Source organism: Castanea sativa, chromosome 3 (genome assembly GCF_040712315.1).
Source record: "Castanea sativa cultivar Marrone di Chiusa Pesio chromosome 3, ASM4071231v1".
Taxonomy (NCBI): domain Eukaryota; kingdom Viridiplantae; phylum Streptophyta; class Magnoliopsida; order Fagales; family Fagaceae; genus Castanea; species Castanea sativa.
This window is the reverse complement of record NC_134015.1, coordinates 41,732,104-41,746,189: the sequence shown is the minus strand read 5'-3', so window position 1 is coordinate 41,746,189 and position 14,086 is coordinate 41,732,104. Positions and strand designations below refer to the sequence as shown.

General features: G+C 34.8%; 1 protein-coding gene across 1 annotated transcript; it reads right to left on the bottom strand.

Annotated features, from left to right (window-relative positions):
• Positions 1 to 11,650: 11,650 nt before the first annotated feature.
• LOC142628969 (exopolygalacturonase-like) lies at positions 11,651 to 13,782 on the bottom strand. Its single transcript, XM_075802990.1, has 4 exons — positions 13,663 to 13,782; positions 13,136 to 13,444; positions 12,012 to 12,527; positions 11,651 to 11,887 (listed from the first exon to the last, which is right to left on the bottom strand). The coding sequence occupies exons 1-4, from the start codon at positions 13,780 to 13,782 to the stop codon at positions 11,651 to 11,653; spliced, it is 1,182 nt and encodes a 393-aa protein (XP_075659105.1).
• Positions 13,783 to 14,086: the final 304 nt, after the last annotated feature.

Below are 14,086 nucleotides of genomic sequence, written 5' to 3'. Positions count from 1 at the left end.
TTTATTGTTCTTTGTTTCCCTACTATTGCCAATTTGTTGTACGGTATGATGGCTTCCCTATTTGGTTTGAAGCTATTTATACTACGATTACTGAGCTCATCACCATTAAAGCTATCCAGCTGATATTAACTAATTTTACTCACGGTTGCTAAGAACTTCTCCTGCTTACACTTCAACTTCTATACTATTATTAGCTTTCGTGCTTCCTCCTTCACTAATTAATTTATAGTTTATCGTTAACCGTTGGTGACCAGAGTTAAGATTAAATCGATTTCATTGACCATGGAAGGATAAATTTTTAACAACTTTATGATTGTGCTAATAACTCTAAAGGATTATAACGTGTCTTTTTTTTGGTCCATTATTCTATAAGATAAGATTATTACCACTATATATAAACCTAACTTCTTAGCCTTAAATGGCAAGCTCTTAGCCACCTAAAATCTTTTCATTCTCTCGTTTAAGCGAATTGAATACTTCCCGTTAGAGAGGGGGGAAAAGTCTAGAAAAATAATCGCCTCCGAAAACTGTCCAAAGTTAGTATAGGCAGCATGCCCATCTGTAGAGTAAAATAGAAAATAAAGAAAATACTATATAGGAGAGGTTGAACTCACCTTTTCAATTATTATATTTATCATTATTACTATAATTGGTGCAATGCTCGAGAAAGTTGGACATAGTCCGTTTTGTCTAAATAAGAAATTTGATAATTATGATAACCAACGAACATTTATTATAATCGCAATGCCAACAATATTGTAGTTTTGCCACCTTTTGAGTATTTATAAATAAAATATTTAGGGTTTAAATTCTCTCTTCTCTATTGCAACTATCAAATTATAAACAAATGAAATCAACAAATACTTTCAATGGTCTTTCTTAGAATTAAGAAGTTTGAAATTGGAAACGTTTTTTGGTTCTTAAAGTAGAGACTAAGAGACTACTATGATTGTCCATCTATGGGTTTTTAGTATGTAGAATACAAAATCTCCACAGATTTACCCTCCTTAATTCTCCAACCGTGAAACTTGCTCGCTTTCTCCCCCTAGACTGTGACACATTACCACCATCAACCTCTCCAAAATTGTGTTGCTCAAAGACAAATTTGTGATAAAGATATCAGGTTGTGAATAATCAAGAGAAAAAGAATGAAGAAATAATGAAATTCGAAACAAATTCAAATTTTGACTGGGCCCAAAAGTAAGGGTTTTAATTAACTAGTAGATGGAGATGATGATTTTGGCCTTAAAACTCATCAACCCAAAGGAGAGGGGGAATTCTCCTTTCTCATCAAGTTGTGAAACACGACACTTTTCTACTACTATTTTTGGTAGGTGAACTTCAATGCAACTTTTGAAGTGTTTAGTACTAATATTGATTATCAACAATGACGAGCCCTAAAATATGTCATTGTTCATGTACCAACCCATGATTATTCTTACCTTGGTTGATTATGACTTAGATGTTGGTTGAATTTCAACAAATATGAATTTTGAACAATAGTATGTTTCACATCAAATGAGAGGAAAAGACTTCGTTTTTTTTTTTAATGATAGAAAATATATGCCAACATTGATGTCAATGAGACTAACATTTTAGCTAGGTTGCAAATTACATGTTAAGCTTCCTTCACAAATTATTCGTTTTATTTATTATGATATGCAAACTTTTCATCGCCTTCATATTCATTTTTCCAATCATGCTTCTTCACATTCTCTTGATATTTTATTTGATAAAAGTTGAATCCATCCTCATGTAACGTCCAAATCCAATTGGCTCGAGTGTAATCCAATTGATGATCATGGTCTCCGCTAAACACTTCAGAAGCAACGCGGAAGTTCTAATACCAAAAACAGCTATAGAAAAGTCTAGTTTCTAATATTTTGATGTAAAAGAGCTAAAGAGTTTTAAGTCCAAAAAAATCATCTCCATATTTATAATGGCAATTGTTCTTTAGGTTGTTGATGATTTGTACATAGTGCTCCCCGAACTCCCGAGGTGTCAATGTGTAAACCAAATTGAATATGAGTGATTGAACAAGTAATTTAATTGACATGTTCTAGGAGAGATTAAGCATTAAATATACTCTAAGATCCTAAAGAATCAAAGAGTTGAAGCATTAGAGATATATATCTATGTGTGGGTGTGTGTGTGGGTGTGTGTGTGTTTGTGTATCATATTAAATCTTAAGGACTTGTCAACTTGCAATGATTCCAAATAGTAAATTAATCTAAAAATTCAATCATTAATCTATAGAAAACACATAGATAATCCTAAGAACACATGTTTAGAGGATTAGGTTTCACTTCTAACCCTAACCATAGATTTGGCCACACGTAGTTAGGCAAAAGAAATCAATAAAAAGAATGCTAAACCTCTAAAAGAAGAAGAAAAAAATATTAAAAAAAGTTCTAGGACTTTTCCACCTCTATTGTGTCAACCTCCTCCAAGGCTAAAGAGAAAACCCCACAAATTTAAGATGTAAAATCTGTGATTTTTGGAATTGCATCTGCCGTCAGCTTCCAGCCCACTTTTGGCCTCCAATTTTTTTTTTTTTTGATTTGTGTTAAGCTAAAAGTTTGAAGATTTTCTACTCTTGGACATTTGTGTAACAAGTTATGGCAGAAATACGAAGACAGTGTAGAATGTATCCATATCAGGATTTTTCCAATTTTGGCTTGAACGAATATTTTTCATCCATTTTTAATTCCGGCACTTTTTTCATTTTTTTTTTAATTTTCTTCTCTAGTGCTCAAAAGCAATGCCACAATTGATCTTGGCCCTTGGTTCTCTTGGTTGCATGTCTACAAGATTATTGGGCTTTTTTTAATCTCGTTTAAGCAAAAAATACACATAAAGAATATATATATATATATATATATATATATATATATATATATATATATATAAAAGAGATATTGTTTAAACCCATATATTTACATGTAATTAAACATATAATTTTTGTTATATTGCATATTGAAATAAAAATAATAGTGTAATTATAAGCAATCAACTGGGACCCGCGGAAGTATTTTTGCTTATTAAACCTCCAACTCTTTCGGTTGCATTCGTGGGTATCGTAGACTTCTTTGAGGACATTGATCTGGGTAGGTTGGAGACATGAAGATTTCTAGGATGGGTTCCCACCAAGCATTCATGACATTTGTGCAAAGAAATTTGATAAGAGATAAATAACACTGTCGTGAAACAGTGTACCAAATGATCAATTTATATTGATTGATACGCAAGCCAGTGCAGTTATCTATATAACTCTTTAATAGGATAGAATAAAACAAACTCCTTCGATTCGATCTCTAAGAAGCCTTAAAATCCAAAGGACTTTGAAACTTGATCTTGAATCGTGTGTTATTGTCTCCTAGTTTAACGAGTAGTTGAACGTATGTACTCTATTTGATGCGAGGGACGTTGGCTTAATCTCGTACCAAATCAAAGGAACATGAAGGAAAATCCTTATTTGATTTGAAGTAGGAATGAGCCTTGCTTTTGAGGGAGTAGTGATGCTCTTTTGAACTTAGAGATGACTCTTTATTTTGATAGAGTGTCGATAGGCTTTTTCTCTCCAAGTGTCTATCTTTCTTTTTTTTTCTCATATGAGAAGCCTATATTTATAGGCGACTCAGTGGTCATTGATTTGGAATTTTCACTTAGCATTTATTGAGATTTAATTACAAATTTGGAACTTCAATTTAATTTTCATCATGTATTTAATAAGACCTTTCCATGTGCATTTTTTATTTTGAAGTTGCCACATGGCTTTCTTATTTCACACAACCACATGGCTTGGACACATGTCATTTCTATGAGCGTCTTAGTAACTCGTGAGCTTGCCATGAGGCTTGACTTCATTTTTTGATTGTCCGCTGTTGACACATCATCAAATGGAAATTAATTGGATCGCAAATATTTGATCATGATCGATCAGACGAATGCAAATACATCATAAAATTTTGATGTCTACAGCAGCATCTGCAATAGCTAGCCAAAGTAAGGAGCTAAGGTCCTAAACCGACTGTGAGTATGGGAATGTCGTATGGGTATATAATGTATTGTACCATCCTTAATAGTGGACTTATTGAGTTGGGATTAATCCCGTAGTGTTTTTTACAGTTTGAGTTTTTTTTTTTCCCTATAAGGTTTCTGTGTGGTTGTGTATATTCTTCACTACATTGAAAATGTTTGTCCATGAACAATGTCAAACTTGAATCTTGATTGCTTAACTATCTAGTTAATATTTGATTAAATTTATCATTAAGCTGTTCAAAGGATCTCGCCTCGTTTCTTATTACTGTGCTAGAAGTCACCCATTGGTTGCTATTGCATTTTGCAAATTAAAGCTTTGTTATTTTCAGTCACAATCATTAGTAGTAGCTGAAAAAATAGTTATGTTTGCCTAGGAATGACGTAACATTCATATTTACAATACACGATATAATAATAATTGACTTCAATAATGTGTAAATAGTACGTAAGCAATACTATTTTTTTTTTGGATTTCAAAATAATATTATTTATAGCGTAAAGGGTGTACAAGAGATTATATCAATGGGGATACCATCATATTTAAAATATACTTCTTATTTTCTAATTTTATTTAAGTAAACTTCATGCATATGCACAAGCCTAGATTGAATAGTTATGACTAATTCATACTGAGTTATCTTTTACCAACGCAAAACAAAAACAAAAACACAAAACAAAACCAAAAATGTGAATATTTGTCATTTTGAATGAAAATTTTTTAATTTAGGTTTTAAAAAAAGTAGTAGTTTTATTTTTATAATTTGATAAATAATATTTGGAGGATTTGAACTGTGATTCTCTTACTAAATGACAGCGTGTTATGTCATTTGTCGACGCCTCGCAGTTGCTCGACCACCCGTCACGGAGATGCTTGCTCGCCTTTCATCTCATCTTGTCCTTGGTGCGAGAGATGATATATGGAGGTGTGTCATACCTCGGGCGTGTGACTTGAATATAAGTCGATTTTAAGGAAATTACAAGGGTAAGTGTAGTCTCCACCAATCATTTGGTGTTTCTAAGGCGTGATTGGTCAACTGAGTCTATTTGATTTTATTACCGATCCTAGGATAAGAAAAAGGGCATTTTTCCTAATCTAATGTGAATGGGCAAAAAATCTTGAGTCTTGAGTTTGGAAGTCTAGTTACATGTGGGGAAGGTTTTAGGCACCCCACAATGCTTGTCCAAAGGCAGTCATTTGTTTTGGTAAAATCGTAATTTTAAGACATTGGCAATTGAAAAAGACCTATTGGCATTAGCTCATGGGGCTTTGAACGTGTTTGGCTTTGAGATTTGATTTTGGAATAGGTATGGTCTTGATCGACGCTTTCTAATTGTGTTTGAGATTGCAGCCAAATTTCCCCAGCGAAAATCTGGCACAATTTCGCCTTATTTTCAAGCTGAAAATCCAGCGGTGCTTCGCCTTAGATGCGCCATTGCATGAAAAATGCTATTCTCACCAAACTTTCAACGTAACAATGTGGCAAAGGGGATGCCCCATTTTCACGGTGAATTTCCTACAGAGTTTCACGATTGATGCGCTATGGTGCACCTACAGGGTTTTGAGTCTCTCCTTACAGCTTGTATGGACATGCTCGTACTGTGACGATCGGATACCGTTCAAAGCATTTAGCATGTTGGTGCATGTCGCACACACAGAGAAACCAATGTCACTTGGTGACACGGATTAGGACAATCACACCCCAATGATCGTGCACACAATATAGTACGAATATGCACCTATGACAATCGCCTTCAGCACATACCCACACTACAAGGTCAAGAGCTCTCGTGACTAGAGAGGGTCACTCGTGCAGCCATGAGAGTCCATCTTACAAAGTGCACAATCACCCATATACAAGCAGATATAGATACAGACATCATGCACAATGCAACCACACAGAGTGGAAAATTAAATTAGACATTGTTAATGTTCCAATGGTATGGCCCAGCAAGGTATAAGAAATGTAAAACGGACATTGCCAGTCCTAGGGAACGCGGCCCAAAGACGGAGTAGGAAAATAAAAAGGGGCACATGGAGGGGGACCCTAATACATGCTCTTCAGAAGAGACTTAGAGAAAGGGAAAGAGAAAACCACTCAGGATGGGCTTAGGCCCTCTGATCTATTGAACATTGCCCGTTGGTGGGCTTGCATCTGCTTGGTTGCATTTTGCCCTTTTCGCTTGCGCCTAGGAGGTCATGCCATCGATCCAAGCATCCTAGCTCTATGCGCGGAAATGTAACAAACAGGGAAACAAGCCAGCAAACAAGCAAAGAAACGAATAGAAGGAAAGCATGCTAAAAGACAAGCTAGGAAAAGATGTCGAACAGGGGGTAAACAAGCATGTGAAGCACACGAAGAGGAAAACAAACATGTTATCAATCAAAAGGGGGTGTCCTAGGAGGAAAAATGTAGGTTTGGATTAAATGTCCATAGTTCCATTGGATTGGAGTATGGACGACACACAGACTCATGCATGAACATGTAGGCAAGTGTGCAAAGTGAAAGCATAGAAACAAGGAAAGCCAAACTGGTGGCACAAAGAAAGGAAGGCAGGCATATCAACATCACAGGGAGCGGAGAAAGGTGTGTATCAAGCACACCAACACCACAGGGGGTGTATCTCACAAATGGTCACACCCAATCAATCCTTGGGAGGGATGGATACGACCACACAAGCACAAGCCCGTGTCGGGCGCAAAGCATGGCAAAGCCTAGATCCAGAGAGGCTAGCATGGAGATAATGCCTAGGAGCACGTAAGCATACATTGACATGCAAAGGAAATGATCCAAACCCTTTAATATAGGCCTTGGTGTATGGATGTAGGCCTAAACCACAGGATCTAGATCTACACCCTGCCAATAAGGGTTAAAACACAAGAAAGAGAGATATTAAGAGGTAGAAGGGCTTTAAAAGCACGTGGCATAGGAACCACCATGTATATCTAGACACATGAACAAGGCATAGAGCACTCAAAGTTATAGATCTAAGCGTAGACAAGGCAAAGAGCACAAAAGCATGTGGATCTAAGCATAAACGTGGCAAAGAACACATAGGCATGTAGATCTAACCGTAAACATGTCGAGGAGCCTAAAAGCATGTGGATCTAAGCCGCAAAGAACACATAGGCACGTAGATCTAAGCGTGAACATGACAAGCAGCCCAAAAGCATGTAGATCTAAGCGTAAACAAGGCAAGAAGGCTAAGAGCATGTGGATCTAAGCACACACATTAAATTTAGACGTATCCTAGTCCAAGAAAGCTAGACCAACAACATCAAAATGTTAAATCATGGCATAAGCAAGGAAACATGCTAGAGAAACTTTAAGGACATGCTAGAAAGCAAGAATAAAGCTAGGAAAAGCAATAAAGCATTTGATTAAGCAAGAAAAAGCTATAGAAAGAAAAGGGTGTGGATTTTAACTAAAAAGCTACATCCACACCCCTAAACCTCAAATCCAAGGTATGGAACTTAGGACAGGAAGATTAGGCGCAAGAACACTACCTTGATGATTGTAGAGAAAAAAGAAGAATCTAAGGTGTTTGAAGGTGTTTGGGAGAGAAATTAGAGAGACGAGACAGAGAATCTACCTAGAAAAACTACACAAAACTCTTCTTCTTCTTATTCTTCTTCTTCTTCTTCTTCTTCTTCTTCTGTTCTACAAGATAAGGGGTCTGGAAGCTTTAATAGCTGAAAAGTGACTCTTTGTCTTCCGACGCACCTTGTAGGGTCGCTTGCCACTCTGTTGACATGGGCAGTTTCAGTCTTTTACTTAGTTCAGCTTTCGATGCATATTTGAAGGCCTTCCCAGACGCGGATTAAGCTGATCGAGGTGTATATGGAAATTTTTGGTTGTCTAGTGTCCAGAACACAAAAACAATTGAAAATCCATCGATCGGATCAAAAGTTATGGCCTCGAAAAGTGTGCTAAAGGGTTTTTCACGATTTTATAAATGTCTCAACCGTTTTAAATCCAATTTCAACCCATAAATAGTCATTAGAAAGGAAATTTGATAATCTTTGCAATAGCACTGGTCCCAGCCCATTCTGACAGCCGAAACAAAATTAGGATTTCCGGTCCCCTTGGGAGTCACCCTCGGGTCAAAGTTGACGAAAATCTCTGAGTAGCTCGGATTTGATAGAAACATGAAAAATGTTTTTTTTGGGATGATTTTGACCGACGTTTACTTTCGGTAAACCCGGGGTTGACCAGGGGCAACTTGGTCAATTTGATTGGAAAATGCACTTTGAGTGCTTTGATGCCCGAACGGGTTGTGCCACATCAATCTGGATGCTTCCGTGGCCCCATGGAAAAAAGATTATATTTTTGGAATTTTTAGGGTCCAACACACAAATCAAAGGCGGACAAAATACGGTGTCTAGATCATTGAGCTACGAAATCTATATATTTAAAAGCTTAAGCGTAGCATTTATTGTTGTTACGCTCCAGTTAAGCCACATTAGCGTCCATTTTATTATCATTTTCTTTCCAATTTTCCTATAATTTTTTTAACATTTACTTTTTATTTTATTTTCATATTTACACCTTTTCCAACATTTCTCCACCCTTACCTTTTCATCTCTCCACCACCCTCTACATAGATATTATTCTTCTTTTTTTCATCTCCCCACTACCCTCTACCTAAATAATATTCTTCTTCTTTCTCTTCATCTTCCTTTATTTTGTCTCTTCTTATTCACACCCTCTTACTATATATTTGTAACTATCTATTCCATCCTATGCATGGTTTTCTCTCACAAAAAAAGTTTTCTCTCTCTCAATTTTTCGATGAATTTTTTATACATTCTTCTATTTATGCCAAATTACTAATCTTTGGGAATCCTTTCTTTTCTTTTCTTTTCTTTTTTTTTTTCCCACACTTGAATCATTATGCTCATTTTCTCACTTAATCCAATCGAATAGTTAGCTGGAATTCAAAAAAATGTTCTCTCTCTCTCCCTCTCTCTCTCTCTGTCTCTCTCTCTCTCTTTCTCTCTCAATTTTTCAATGAATTTTTTATACGTTCTTATATTTATGCCAAATTACTAATCTATGGGAATTCTTTCTTCTTCTTCTTCTTCTTTTTCTACACTAGAATCGTTGTGCTCATTTTCTCACTTAATTTAATCGGGTCGTTTGCCAGAATTCAAGTAAAACCAAACAATAAGGAATTTTACGACATTGGAGAACGCCTGAATATATACCAGCCAAAAGTTGAAAGTCAGCAAATTAGTGGAGCTATGATTAAGCTTCAAACAAGATTGATGGTATTGCCAATGTTCTTTAATTAGCATCCTTTTTTCTATTTCTCTATATATGTTTCCTAGAATTAGTATTAGTCTCATTTTTATTTTCTCTATTATATTCTACGTAAACCAAGAGTTCTTTAAAACTCCACCTTGGTTAATGCCATTTAGATTTTTTCTGAACTGTTTTTTTTTTTTTTGTCTCTTTAATTGTTAAATGTTATCCTATTTTTGTTCTTTCTTTTAACTCTAATTAATGTTGATGGTTCTTTTTTTTTTTTTTTTGGTTAGTTAAGGTTGATGATTCTTTCTTACAGAGAAAATAAAAAATTGAAAACAATTGAATTCCGCATAAACCTGTACCTAAAGAGGACGGGAGCCTTTTTATTTTATTTTATTAGAGACAACATTAAAGGGGCATATCCTTTGGCCATTGCATTGCATTTCTTAGAGGTTAAAAGATAAAGCTTGTCATTATAGGAAAACATTTTGGGTGGGGATAAGGGCGTCATTTTGTTTGCTCTAAGAGTAACAAAAGATCCTATTATAAAGGACGCCCACAATCATAGCACATGCTTATTACACTAACCGGCATGAGCACAATTCATTATTTTCTCTCACCATGTTTCTACTATATTTGCATTTAGCAACCTAAGATTAGAATTTATTCCCAATAGAAGACTTGTAGAATCATTCAATTTTTATAGGAAACTAGTAGCAGACTTGTGCGAGGCGTGGTAATATAAATATTGTGCAATGAAGTGTAACATATAAAAAGTAACAATTACTTCAAGCATTGTCTCTTTTTTTTTCAAAAAAAAAAAGATTTTTACACTTATTTTTTTAAATATTTTTATCTCTAAAAATATATCATTTTAATATTTTTTGGGGATTTCATTAATATTTTTTAAGGTGAACCATATTCTTCTAACTTTGTTGTAGTGTGTTACATTTGCTTAATATACAACTCATCTTAAAAAAAATGTATCTTCTATAAATAAATAAAAAGGTATATGTAAGGTTTTTATTAACTTTAAAGAAAATGAAAAATCAATTATTAACAACAACAACAATAATAATATAGAAGTAATTACATTCCCCTTCCTTGAGGTTTGAGGAAATGACACTCTACCCCAAACTTGGAAGGAAAAAATATTTTCACCCTTTACATTTGTTTGACCAAACTTTGTTAAATTAATATTAAAATATTGTGTACTAACCTGCCTGTGCTTAAGGTAGGTTCCAAAATTGTCCTTAATTTTAAAATTAAATTCTCTTATTTTTAAATTTTAAATTCAAGTGTATTTCAAAATATTAAGTAATGTCTTTTGCTTTTTTCCCCCCTTTTCTTTTCCCAATGAGTTATGGAGAGATTTGTCATTTCAAATGTTTTGGTATTTTATAAACTTGTACTTTAATTCTAAGGTTATGAGTAATGTCTTTACTAAGCATGGTTAAACATTTATAAATAGATTCTTAAATAAATTTAAAATATTTTGTTATTAATATAAACAAAATGGGAGAGTGTTATTACTTATTACCCCAAATATATTTAATAAGATCACCCTAAAAAAACATTATCTCGCGCAATGCGCAGGTCTACGACTAGTTATTGATAAAAGACAATAGTTAGTGCAACAAACCATTTAGGTACTTGACATCATTTAATTTCCTTGTTAATCATGTGTTAGAATATGCAGATTAATCGTCCAGAATTGCTTCAATTTAATAAGAGAGTTAAGTAAGTTTACTAAAATATTTACGTAATTGCTTTTTATTTCCTATCTTAATTTCTGCGTTGGGTGTATAATCATCTTCAAAAATATGTGTTATACTTTTAAAAATAAATGTGATTAAAATTTAGTTGTTACAGAAATCTGTATTAAAAATATAAAATATTTAGAGACGTAAATTTGAATATATGGCGTCCGTTTTATGAGTTTCATATCTTACCGACGTCGAAGAGTATGTGAGCAAGTTAATTTGGCGTTAAAAACATGCATGCATATGAATTGAATGTTACCATATCATGGACACAAGAATGTATTTGGTGAATAATAATAACAATTAGAAAGAGTTTAATAACTATTTTTGTTTTATTTTGAAATATCCCAGCTACAGTAACAGAACAAATACTATCTACAACAACACTCCAGATCACAGCAGCCTTTAGTAAAAGGCTGAACTCAAACAACTCTAAAAATTACCATCCAACATTCCACAGTTTCATTTAAATAGAGAAAAAGGGAACGTGATAGACTGTAGTAAATGAAATTCTGCTTAGAATAGAACTCCTATAACCTATTTGCAAATAGTGTTTCCTCATTCTGCATTAGTTACAATAGCTTGGGAGGCATTTAGTTATTGTTTGATGGTACAAGCAGGAGGATTCTGCTTGCCCGAAACGGTGGGCTGGACATTAACACAAGTGGAAGTAGCAGATCCTCCAGCTCCCTTGTATACGAGATCAATGTCAGCAACCGCCACTTGTTGGCATGGAACACTTTTACTGCAAATAAGCTTCACAGCTTCCTTTGTTGAAGAAGTGCCTCTAATGCTCTTGAAGCTAACATTGCTGAGCTTAACTTTCGAGGGAGACTGAAAGCAAAACAAACAAACAAAAACCCACACGAGAATTTGATATTAGTATATGTAATTTGTTTTTCTTTTTTTAACTTCTAACATCAAAATGAGTGTATATATTTGTGATGTTTATAATAACCTTGTTTGAGCATTGATTGTTTGGGCAGTAGCCTTGATCAATGAGGATAGGATTGGCAACATTGTTCATGATAATATTTTCAAAATGCATATCTGAAGCACTCCCAGGAGGGGAAGAAGGCCATGTTTTGATTCTAACACCATTCTGTGTACTGCTTAAGGTGCCACCAATTACTCTGATTCCTGAAACAGGCTGTTCATTCTGGTACCTTCCAAGACTTCCAACGCTAATACCATGGCCAGGTCCACAAGTTACTTGGTTAGCAGTAACATCTTGGGCTCCATCGCCAATGGAGATGCAATCGTCACCTGTTCCAATTTTGGCATTGCTGATGGTGATCTTAGATGAACGTCCAATGTGGATTCCATCGGTGTTGGGGCTATCTCCGGGTGCAGTTATGGTAACATCTTGGATTTGCAAGTTCTTGCATCCCATAACGTTTACGTGGAAAAATTTGCTGTCCTTCGATTGAATGTCACGGACTATTGAATTTGTGACGAAATCGAACCTTATATTCTGTTCATGTTTACAAGTTAGACAAATCAAAACACCAAATATGAACGCCATAGTTTCATTTAAATATTCTCCTAAAAATATTTTCCTTTAAATATATTATAGTAAAATGCTAATGCTTCTTTGAATTACTATATTTAAAAAAATTACAAATATATATATATATATATATATCAATGAATGTGGTTGGTACTACTTCAACAATATTGTATAGAAAAGTCATTTTGGACCAAACAATTTGTCACAACTTGATGTTATATGTGAGTATGATTGGTGAACCATCACTTTGATCACCTTTAACCACCACTTTTTCTCCATTACACACAGTTGCACAAGTTAGGGTCATGGCACAGAAGTTGTGTCCATATTCCGTATTTGGACTTTCTCATATATAAATTTTGAATTATCTTTTTTGGTGAGTCGTGACACCTCACTATATAAAGCTTACATCCAATTATTAATAATATGACAATATCCTTAACACCATTAAACGAATAAGTGCTTGAATTATTATTTCGTGATGGTTAAATTTCTTAAAGTTGTAGCATCTGTATATATCTACATAAATATAAAGGAAATTTAAATGCTAATTATTAAGATTGAAATCTTACGATAGGAAGCAGTTTGCAGTTGTACTTTTGGTCACAATTATTTTTTTGCCATGCCGTTTGTCCTTTGCCATCAAAAACTCCACCACCTGACACAGTGAGACTGTCGATACGCTCAAAAGAAACCCAAAAGTCTTTACCGTTGAAGGAGGCAAGGTCTGATGGGGCCTGTAGGGTGCCTTGAAGGTTAAACTCAATAGCACCTTTGCATGGACCTAACAAAGTCACTACACCTAGTTTGTATGTCCCTGCTGAAATCACAACTTTACTTCCTGCTACTGCGCACGCAGCTTTCCAAGCTTTTGTCAAAGCCTGGTAAACACATTATGAAAAATCAAAATCAGTATATTACAACCATTTTTCACGTTAATGTTTCATGGTCTGGTCAAGACACCGAAGAGTTTTTAGTGTAAGCAGAGTTTGAACCCGAGTACTTTTATTTGACATTAAAAGAGTTTACTAGTCAAGTTAACTAGAACCCACTTTGCATGTTAATTAGGTGTATTTAATTGTGCTACACATATTTATACCTGGGTGATATCGGCATTAGGTTGTCCTCCATATGATTTGACGTCAAAGACTTGCCCGGCACTGGTGGATGCCAACAGCAGTAGTAAGGAAATTGTTACAATGCTCAAATTCTTCCCCATTTTATTGTTCTTTGTTTCCCTACTATTGCCAATTTGTTGTACGGTATGATGGCTTCCCTATTTGGTTTGAAGCTATTTATACTACAGTACCTGAGCTCATCACCATTAAAGCTATCCAACTGATATTAACTAATTTTACTCACAGTTGCTAAGAACTCTCCTGCTTACACTTCAACTTCTATACTATTATTAGCTTTCGTGCTTCCTCCTTCACTAATTAATTTATAGTTTATCGTTAACCGTTGGTGACCAGTTAAGATTAAATCGATTTCATTGACCATGGAAGGATAATTTTTAACAACTT